This window comes from Gekko japonicus, unplaced genomic scaffold, assembly GCF_001447785.1.
Source record: "Gekko japonicus isolate JY-2015 unplaced genomic scaffold, Gekko_japonicus_V1.1 scaffold2277, whole genome shotgun sequence".
In the NCBI taxonomy this organism is placed as follows: domain Eukaryota; kingdom Metazoa; phylum Chordata; class Lepidosauria; order Squamata; family Gekkonidae; genus Gekko; species Gekko japonicus.
Genome location: NW_015165312.1, coordinates 128,872 through 139,725, shown reverse-complemented (window position 1 = coordinate 139,725; position 10,854 = coordinate 128,872). Strand labels below are relative to the sequence as shown.

General features: G+C 48.8%; 1 protein-coding gene across 2 annotated transcripts in view; it reads left to right on the top strand.

The window, feature by feature from the left end:
• The first annotated feature begins 408 nt into the window (after positions 1–408).
• NFX1 (nuclear transcription factor, X-box binding 1) overlaps positions 409–10,854 on the top strand; it is a 74,692-nt gene continuing 64,246 nt past the window's right edge. For both annotated transcript variants that reach the window (XM_015410482.1, XM_015410481.1), the window contains exons 1-4: positions 409–474; positions 1,580–2,569; positions 7,247–7,408; positions 10,736–10,813. In XM_015410482.1, the coding sequence (XP_015265968.1) occupies positions 465–474; positions 1,580–2,569; positions 7,247–7,408; positions 10,736–10,813 (1,240 nt within the window). In that variant the 5' untranslated portion in view covers positions 409–464. The remainder of the gene's footprint in view (positions 475–1,579; positions 2,570–7,246; positions 7,409–10,735; positions 10,814–10,854) is intronic.

Genomic DNA, 10,854 nt, shown 5'->3' with positions numbered 1-10,854 from the left:
CCAGCTCTGTCTGTGTGGGACCGTCCGCCTGAAGAAGTGGGTTTCCACCCACCGCGCAGGGGCATCGAGCAGCGCCCCGGCCCCGGGATCCGACGCAGGGGGGGGGGGCCCGGGCCACCAGGCCGGCCAGGCAGATGGGGCACCCGCCGCCTTTGCCCACACTGCGGATGGGATGGGGGGGGCAGAGGGGGGCACTCCTGCCGAAGGGCGGCCGGGGGGCCCGGCGGCCGGGGACACCTTGGACCTCTCTGCAGCTTTTGCTGCATCGACGTGGGGACTAAAAATATCAGTCCTGTCGCCTTGGAGAGAGAGCCCCAAGTCAGCTCACTGGTGGAGAGGGAGAGCCCCGTTGACAACGCAGCACAGCAGGAAGAAGGCCACTGTTGTAGCTGGTCTTCTCTCCCAGCAGCAGCAGCACCTGTCATCTGGAGGGGTAGCCACCCTCAACCCTGCCCAACTCAAGGATGTGTACAGGTGCTGCTGTGGTCAGTTTGTTTTCCGGTGGTGGTGATACCGTCACTTAGGGCTGGAAAAGAGAAAAACCTTTTCCTGCTTATGCAATCGGGCACCCTCTCCTACAAGGGTGACTTGCCAAGCTTTACAAACGATTAAATTGTATTTTTAATATAATTTACCACCACCCCAAAGCAGGTAATTTACAAATAGGAGCTGCTGGATATGTATGAAAGAATTACCTGCTGAAAATGACTGCAACAGTATGTGAATCGAGATTTTGATGAGGGGATGAGGTCTACTAAAGAAATATCCACTCACTGTCATTTATTTATTTATAGAATGTGATTGGCAGATTTAGGAAGCATATTATATAGAATGCCAAAAAATGGGGGGAATTTTTTCCCTACTAGTAGTTTAAAGGTAAAGGTTCCCTTGCTCGAAAGCCAGTCGAATCCGACTCTAGGGTTGCAGTGCTCATCTCCGTTTCAAAGCCGAACAGCCAGCGCTGTCCGAAGACGTTTCCGTGGTCATGTGGCCGGCATGACTAAACACACAGGCGCACGGAACGCTGTTCCCTTCCCATCGAAGTGGTACCTATTGATCTACTTGCAATTTCTTGCTTTCAAACTGCTAGGTTGGCAGGAGCTGGAACTAGAGACAGGAGCTCACTCCGTCATGCAGCACACTCGGGTCTCAAACTGCTGAACTACCGACCTTCCACATCCACTGCAGTTCAGCGTCTTAACCACTTTAGGAATAGGCATAATCCTGTATTTTACTAACAGAGCAGTCCTAAGCAAATTTGGATCAGAAGTACATCCAATTTTATTCAGTGGGGCTTGTTCCCAGGGAAGCGTTCATAGGATAGCAGACTGTCTTCATAAGCTGTAGTGATGGTTGTATGACGAGTTTAAATCTTTTTTACCAAGGGGACCAATCGATGTAATTGTCTTGGTGATTAGGAGTCGTGCGAGCGTTGTTCTGCATAATTTCCCAACCACCTTCTCCCCCCCCCCCCCCCGCTTGGAGTCTTTCCCAGATGAGCCTACACTGTTTAGACATCACATCCTCAGTGGAGTCTGGGTTTGCAGGATGCCAAATCCCTATTCCTTCATTTTCGTAGGTGCCTTAAATCCTGATGCAACTGATTTCATTCCAAGGGAAAGACAGACTTGCAGTCTCAACTGGAAAAGTCAGTCCGGGTGGGACTTGGATCAGGACCCACGCAGGAACAGTACACCCCCTCCTGTCCAGCCCAGGCACAGTAAACACGATGGCTGCTCTGCAGATCAGCGTAACTTTTACAGTCCAGAGAAACAGCATAGATGTCAGCCAGACTCTTTGCTGTTTGGCAGTGTGGGCAAAACAAAAAGCCGCAATTTTCAAAGTCAGCGATGGCAGAGGTCAAGGAATGACCGAGCACATGGCAAAAATCAGGTCAAACAAACAGCTGCCAGTGGTTTAGAAGACCCTGCATGTTTAGATAGTAGGCTGATACCAGGACGAAGAATGAATCCTAGAGAATACAGCGATTTCTCTTCAGACAGTGAAAAGGAAACTGCAGATAACAGAGGAGCAAAGCCAAAGAAGACATACTTGATGCATTCACGTGGAAGAGGGTTGAAAGAAAAGGAGAAGCATCTGTCTGCACAGGGTAAAAGAATACCGTCCAAGTGGAAGGATGAAGCCTATGAAAACATACCAGCGGTAGATCTGACTCAGTCAGATTCTTCTGAACCATCCTTTGGGAAAGCAGTGTCAGATGGCTTTTCTGACAACAGCATTGTGCGGAGAAGGTATCCTTTTGCAAACAAATGCAGGGAACCTGTGCAGAACAAAGAGCCCAGCAAAAGGCAAGATGTGTCGAGGAGCAGGAATGCAAAGCCCATTAAGAACGCATCCCTTCCCCACCCTCCTAATGAGCACAAAAGTGAGAAGAGAAAAAAATCGTTACTGCGTGAAAGGGGGCCAGACTTGGTGAGTGTGCCGCAGACTCAGCCTTCGTGTGAAGCAGCTGTACCGGGTGGAAGAAAACCCCACCTTCAAGAGGGGTATAAAAGCAGGCGCTGGAAGAAGCAAAGCGATGCACCAAAGAGCAAGGAAACACATACAGGTACGCTGTTCAGTTCTGAATTTTATTTTGGAAGCTTAGAAACCAGTTGGTTTGCTTGACTGCCTTTTCAAAAGGGCTGCTTCCTAGTACTGCTTTTTCACAAAATGTGCAAAGCTAAGTCATCTTGATAAGTAGCTTTGTATGGGTGGAGACAGTATAATTAAGCAGGGGTTTTTATGGCACTTGTTATGATTCCGGTTTTGTTACATTAGAGTGCACATTTGTGATTGAAGGAACAAAAAATTATGGTTTATTAAGCAATGTTTTTAACTTTTTCATTTTAAAGAATGCATGTGATAGTTTATTATGAACCTAGTTGCTTTCTTACCCTCACCTGGATAGCCTGGTCTTGGAAGCTAAGCAGGGTTGGCCCTGGCTAATATTTGGATGGGAGACCTCCAAGGAATACCAGGGTCGTAAGAGGCAGGCAATGGCAAACCACGTCTGAACATCTCTTGCCTTGAAAACCCTAAGCCAGCTGTGACTTGCCAGCAAAAACAAACACCTTGCTTTCTTAGTTGTATACTGGTCGTTTTCAGAGTGTGTTCTGGAAAACTCTGGGGCATCCTGCAAGATTATTAGGAGTTCCTCAGCCAAAAGAGCAGTACATTTCCCTGAAAGGTGACTTTCCCGCTGTGGCCACTCTTTCTGTGGCCCAGCTACAAAGAAGCTTGGGATGCAGTGAATTCTCAGTTAGTGTGGGGCAACAATGAGGTCCAGCAGGCCTGTCCTGCCCTGTCCTGTGGGTAAACTGATAGCATATCATAGAACATGTCCAAATCTCTGCAGTGCTCAGAGGTTCTGTAGGAGGCATGCAGGGAATCCTCAGTTGTCAGAGTGGAAAGAGTTCCATTGAGAGGAGAATGTGTCAGGGTACTGTATGAATGAGGCCACACTTTTTCTGCAGGTCCGTAATAAGCAGCTTCCTGGGATGTAAGGCTGTCCTGCTTGGGAAGGTGTTGCACAGACACTGCAATGTCAGCAGCCGTGCTGCTGTGTGAGGCCTCTCATCTTGGCAGTGCTGCTGAGCCGACTGGCGTCTTGGCACAGCCTGCTGTTTGGCTTTGATAGCCACACTGTGTACCTGAAAGGGTAATTACAGGAAACCTGGGTGCTTGCTGCTGTGATGAACCAAGGGTGGCTGACCTTTACTTGTGAGCAGGACAGCGCCTTTTGCCTCTTGTGATGCGACAACGTCTAGGCTTAAAAAATGAGATTTGGGCAATGCTCAGGCCAAATCTGCTGCCTCGCTGAAATATTCTGCACTGCCAGAGATTCATTCTGTGTGCAGTTTGTTCTCTGCGGTTGAATGCATCGCTTAGGACGTGGCCCCCAACCATTAACAGAGCACAGCTTTGGGAAGGAAGGTGGGTAAAGCAAGGCTCAGAGCTTGCCCTCCTCGCCAGTGGCCTTCTGCCCACCACGGTGTCAAAGAGGTTGTTAATCTGCACCTGCTCTGTTGCCTTTGAGGATGGGCAACTGGGGCCTCGAGATGCGGGGCTTGGGAGGTGCCGGGGGGGGGGGGGGGGGGGCACTATCTATCTCTCGAAGGGGCAGTGTGCTGTCTGGCTACTGAAGGGGTTGATTAGTATCAATGGGTCATGCTGAATTAGTTCCTTTAGGATTCAAGAAGCATGCTCCCACTTTCTGATCACACCTCTTTCCTAACTATACTTTCTCTAAAGTGGTGGCACTGGTATGGTTCTTGAAGAGCTGGAACGGGAGAGAGCTGACGGCTTCCCCTTATAACTGAGAGAGTGGGAAATGCTGGGGAAGGGGTGGTTCTATTGCTGCTTGTCGTGTCATTGGGAACACATTGCAGGAACTTATGTACACTGACCGGTAGAAAGGAAACCGCAGGCACTGGAGTTGCTTGGTAACTTTTAATTCACCTTTCATAAGGCCGAAACAGACATGACGTGAGCCACAGGTAAAGTGCACGTGCAAAGTATTCCATGAGTTCCTTGCCGTGTTAAATGTACTTAAGACGTGTGCCAACGTGTGTGAGGTTCTGCATTTAGCACTCACATCTGCCTAGGCCCTTGATTGCTGCCAGGCTAACACTGTGTGTCAATGAGTTAGATCCAGGTGGGGTCAGCCGTGTGGGTCTGAAGCAGTAGAACACATTTAGAGTCCAGTGGGGGCACCTGTAAGACCAGCAAAGGTTTATTCAAGGGATGAGCTCTCGTACGCATGCACACTTTTTCAAATACATTGGCATGGCAGTTAACCTTACCTGCCATTCCAGTGTATTTGGAAAAGTGTGCGTGGACACGAAAGCTCACACCTTGAATAAACCTTTGTTGGTCTTAAAGGTGCCCCCACTGGATTCTGAACTTGTGAATGAGTTGGCAGCAGTCATAGGGGAGTTTATGTTTATATGAGCAAATGCTTTAGCTGTCACGTAAGATGGCATCTGTTGCAACCCTAATCTATAAGTAGTTGCTTAGAATTGTTTCTTTTCAGAAAGAATTAGGTGGTTGGGTTGTGACAAGGAGAATGTATACAAAATATACATTAGTGTTTCTGTAATAAGGAGATACTGCAGCAGCCCAGTCCCATGAAAAGCTGAGGCCCATCCAAGGCCATTGATCTGGGCTCCTTCAGGCATGTCTGCGTAGGTGAATCCTGTTTATCAGATGGATGGAGTGGACAGCAGAAGTGTTTAATGTTAAATTCACATATGAGCTTGACTGTGAGGGAAATAGTTATAAAAAGTGAAATTTAAAAAGGAATCTAAAGTCGGCCATATCTTTGAATACTTAAATCTGGTGACTGGAGCAGTGAAGGGGCAAGACAGACTGAAAAGGGCCCCAAGTCTGCAGAAAAATGTGAAATCTTAAAAAAAAAAAAATACATTGGTGGTTTAAAAAAACCTTAAAATTATGAAAAGAGCACCTGTAGCTTTAAGCAATGGATTCCCTCAGTGGCTGCTGTTAGGCAACCACAGTATTCCAGGCTTCAGTTTCTGTGAGTAAAAAGGCCTATTTTGACCTTGGTTTCATGGGAGCCATGCCTGACTAGGGCTGCAGGTTTGGACATTCTTGGAGATTTTGTGATGAAGTCTGAGGAATGCAGGGTTTGGGGAGGGGAGAGGCCACAGAGCCCACCCTCTATTTTCTCCAGGGGGACAGATGTCTGGAGTTCGGTTGTAATTCTGGGGAATCTACAGGTCCCACTAGAGCCAACTTGGTGTGATGGCTAAGAGCGGCAGGCTCTAATCTGGAGAGCTGGGTTCAGTTCCTCACCCCTCCATGTGAAGCCAGCTGGGTGACCTTGGGTCAGTCACAACTCTTTCAGAGCTCTCTCGCAGCCCAAAAAAAAAGTCTAGCTTGCCACACGAGAGCTAGAACTTAAGGCTGCCAGACAGTCTTCGGATCTCCTGGCTATACTACACACGATGCCATTACAATAATAATGATTAATTATTAATTAATTATTCCCGGTCCCACCTGGAGGCTGGATTCCCCAGGCCTGGCATCAACCTCTGGGTTTCTTGATACTGCCTGACTTGCATGACTCAAGTAGCCCTGTTCGTATGCCAGTGGTCAACAGCAGTCACCCTATGAAAGGCCGTGTGGTGTAAGAGTTATAGCTTCAGCGTAGGGTCTGTGAGACCCAGGTTCAGATTCTCATCTTGCTGTGGAAGCTCACTGGGTGATTTTGGACCAGTCACATACTTTCAATCTAACCTACCTCACAGGGTTGTTGTGCAGGGAAAAAGGCGAGGAGGGTAATGTAAGTTGCTTTGGTCCCCACTGTGCAGAAAGACCATAGTTTCCCTAGGTAGAGGCTGCAGAGAGGGAGGTGACAGAAAGCCAAGACAGAGGGGCAGACAAAGGTAGGTTGGCTGTTGGGTGGGAAGGAGACACAGTTGTCAACTCCAGGCTGGGAAATCCCTGGAGATTTGTGGGGTGGAGCCTGGGGTGGGTGGGGTTTGAGGAGGGGAGGGACCTCAGACAGGTGTAATGCCACAGACTCCACCCTTCAAAGCGTCAATTTCCTCCGTTGGAACTAGCGTTGCCAACCTCGAGGTGAGGGCTGGTGGAGATCCCCTGGACTACAGGTGTTCTCCAGATGATAGAAATCAGTTCCCCTGGAGAAAACGGTTGCTTTGGGTGGCATTATACTCTGCTGAGGTCACTCCCCTCCCCAAACCTTGTCCTTCTGAGGCCCCACCCCTAAATCTCCAGGAATTTCCCAACCTGGATACGACACAGTCTTATGGGGGACTGATCTCTGTGGCCGTGAGATCTGTTGTCATTCCTGGAGAGCTGCTGCTGTGGGGGTGGGCAGGAGAGTGATGGAGGGCAAAAGGAGAACGTGGTGGTGGTGGGGGGTGTTGGAAGAGAGAAGAACTGATGGGCATGGAGGAGGGGAGAGTAAGAGAACCAGGGGTGGTGGGAGGGAGTGAGGGACAGTGAAGTAGGTGGAGAGGGGAGGAAGCGAAGGTGAGGGGAATGGGATACCTGCTCCTGCAAGTTCCTTGCGTGTCCCCACTTATGTATTCTAACAGCAGAGATATGGTTTATGAATCCGGGATTGCAGTCAGTAACATTGCTATGCCGCAAAACATTTTAAAGTATTAAAGGAGCGGTTGCTCTTGCTTCACCCTGACCACTCTCCTTTTATTCCTGGGATAACGTTTGTGTGCACGTTCTCGATTTCCTTTCTCAGGGTCTCTAATAGAGCAGCTGACCTCGGAGAAGTACGAATGCATGGTGTGTTGCGAAGTGATCCGGGTGGTGGCCCCAGTCTGGAGCTGTCAGAACTGCTATCACGTGTTCCACTTGAGCTGCATTAAGAAATGGGCAAGATCACCAGCAGCACAGGCTGAAGGTCAGTATTTCCCCCCAGTTGCCGAATGTGTGGAGAAGGTCACAGGTTCAGATCATTTGAACAAAGACAGAATGTTTGGCTATAAGATGTCCAGTCGATATGCTAGCATGATGAACTATATGCTTGATATTGTGACTTTTTCGGCCCACATTCATACGTCATGGTTACATGAGATAGAGACAGGTTAACAAAGTACAAATTATAATGGTGTGAATCAGGCTTCCCAAGTACTTACCGTGATTCGGCAGGGGACACAGACGTCTTCGCAGGTTCATTCCTGCGGGGACAACAAATGCGCCGCACCATGCTGTTGCCAGGAAGTGATGCCGGGCGACGCTCTGGCAATGAGGCTGGAAATTCGATGCAGGATGTGGATACCATCAAGTTTCCAGCCCCATTGCCAGAGGGTCGCCTGGCGTCACTTCCTGGCAACAGGATGGTGCGTTACAGGGAGGAATGGTCTGGCCGGGGAGCATGTTTCCCCTGCCAGATCGCGGTAAGTACTTGGGAACCCTAGTGTGAATGATCCGAGTCCTCGCCTTTTCCAGTTCGAGCGGGTCCTCGAATTGGTGCCGCAGGGATTGCATGAAGGCATCCACATCCCACAAATCCAGGGTGCCGAGATTATACAGTCCCACGAACCAGTCAGCTGCCTTCTCTCTCAATCAGGAACCAATGTAGTCAACCCGTTGTTCATCCGACTCGAAGGTATGGCCCCATTCCCGCAGCATCTTTCTTACTTGGATGGCAGAGAAAGCTATCTTAGCAGGGTCCCCATCGAAGGTTGCTTCCAGGGCATCCCTCGGCCGCTCGGGGCGACGTGGATGGGAACGGATGGGTGCCTCTTCCTCCTCGTTCTCGTCTTGCCCCCCTTCTTCCTCCTCCGAGGTGGACAGGGGGGGTTTCTCCATCAGTTCTTTGACCACCTTAGGTAAGTTAGTGATCAAGAATTGTAATCCCTCTTTCAACTCACACATCTCAGCCCGGACGCTGGGCTGGCCTCGGTTAGTGGCGAAATTATCCTCCCATTCCTCGCGGAAACGGCCCAGCTCCGGCTCATCCTGGAAAGTGCGGGAGTGGCGGCGGCGGCCCAGCTCAGCTTGTGCTCAAGCACTCTGGAGTCCCGGAGTGCCGCCTAGCCATGGAGGTTCCTCCCACCGATCAGTCGGGTGGAAGCCCACTTACCACTTCGGTTTCCTCCCCGTCATCTTGCGGGGCTTTTCCTCCGTTTCCACTGGCTTGATCTTGTCGCCTCCGGAGGCGCCTTTGTCCCCCCTTCCCCATCCCTCAGGTTGCAAGAGGGGAGGGATGTAGGGCAGAAGGGTGATGAGAGAGTACTGTCAATCTGTGAGACTCTACAGTGACTCTCAGACGCAGTAAGTCCGGTTATGGGTTTTATTGTATTGTATTGTACTGGCAAATAATTCAAAAGCATGAACTACGAGAACTTTGGTTCGGCCCCCATTCATATGTCATGGTTACGTGTGATAGACAGGTTAACAAAGTTCAAATTATAATGGTGTGAATGTTTATCTGAAATACTTCCTACAAGGCCATGAGAAATTAGAAACGCGAACAATCTCCTGGCCTCCGTGTAGGAGGACCCTTATACAGAGTTTCAAAGCGCTCTGTCTACAATACACAACCGGGCAGCCGTCCCCCACATCCAGGGAATGTCAGAGGAGGATCTGTGTGAACTAGTTGATACCTTGCTGGCAGGTGTTGCATGTAGTGTATGGGAGCTATGAGCAGGGATGAGAACACAGAGATAAGAATGCAGAGACGGCTAACAAGCTGTGTACATCAGAGCACCAGGGTGGGTGTCGCCTGACCCAAGGACCATGGCTGTCAGGGATCCGATTCTGACAGTGGCAGGAAAGGGGGTTGAGTGTAAGGATGTGGTGGCTGCGCTGCTGATACATTGATACTGCAACATGGTGAGGCTGAACCATGTTTCAGAAGTGCACAGTGGAGACTTTATGATGAAAACTCAGATTCAGAAGCAAAATGCTACATCTGAAAACATTGTTGCCATGTTAACACACATTCCAGTAAATACTTCTGTTTATGATAATATAGCGGTGAAATTAAGTATCAACATAATGCTTAAACGATTTCTGCACATTCAAACCTTTTTCTTCCTGCAGTGGACATTCTAGGTCATGGATTCAGTATCGTGTTTTGAATAGTACTAATTTTAGATGCAATAGTTTAGTTCACCCAAAGTCTTTGCCTTCATTTTTTGAATGAAAATTTCCGAAGTTCACTTTGCTTCTTTTGAAGACTCACTTGAGCATTTGCCCAGTTAAAGGTGTAATTGTGTTACATGTAAATACATATCTAGCTCTCAGGTGCTACCCCCCGGGGCCCCCCCCCCCCCCCCCCCCGTGTATTCAGCCTCACATTGCTGCCTCTTGCTAAGTGCCTTTCTTGTGACAGAATTACCCAGCTGAAAAAAGCAACAGGCATGGTCTCTGATTTGTGCGCATGTGCGCTACTGTTTCAGCCCATTTCTGTATTTTACTGTTGCCCTTTATCGCTTCTGGATTAATAGCAAAAAACAGAGAGCGCTCAGCATCCGCACATATGCTTATTTCCCCTTTGCATCCAGGGTTAGGCATTTGTGAGTCTGGTTGGTGTACAGCCAGTATAAAGTTGTGATATTACTGCTACCACAGGATGTAAAGTGCAGGTGGTGTGCTGTGCACCGTAACTCCTTCTGCTTTCTCCATGGAGAGGTGGGTACCAAGATGTGTATGAGGTGCTGTTAGCCAGCCAAGTGATATGGCAGAGCCAGCGGCTGGGACTCTGTATTGTTATCAATATTTTCAGCTCCTTGGTCTTAGTGTAGTAGTTACCAGGGAGGTGTGTAAAATCACAGTAGCAATTTCTGTTTTAACAATTGTTCTGCTGGCTGATCTTGTTGAATGGGAATGAGTCCATATGCAACAGTGGGATAAATGAAGAATGCTCAGGCGAATGAGAGGTTTTACAGCACTAAATGGCTTTGAGTGTCAAGAAAAAGAAAAGCCTTGCCGTGTCTCCCAGGGAACACTCTTATTTTATACTTTGGCAGCTGAATGTGATCCATGTAAATGCATCCAGAATAGTTTTATGCACAAATCAGTCATTGGAGTGGTACATGAGATCAAACCCCCCCCCCCCAATATATGATACTAGAAGTACTGCAGTATTTGAAATGGTCACACAGATCCAGAGACTTCCTTCCTTCCTTCCTTCCTTCCTTCCTTCCTTCCTTCCTTCCTTCCTTCCATGTTAAGAATCCGTGTTATAGAAAAATACAATTTTTCTTCCCCCCTTTGGCAGATGGCAACAGTGGTTGGCGTTGCCCAGCTTGTCAGAATGTGTCCTCGCACGTGCCTGGTGCCTACACCTGCTTCTGTGGTGAGTGGTTTTCATACTGTGAATGCCTTGATGTGGTTTAA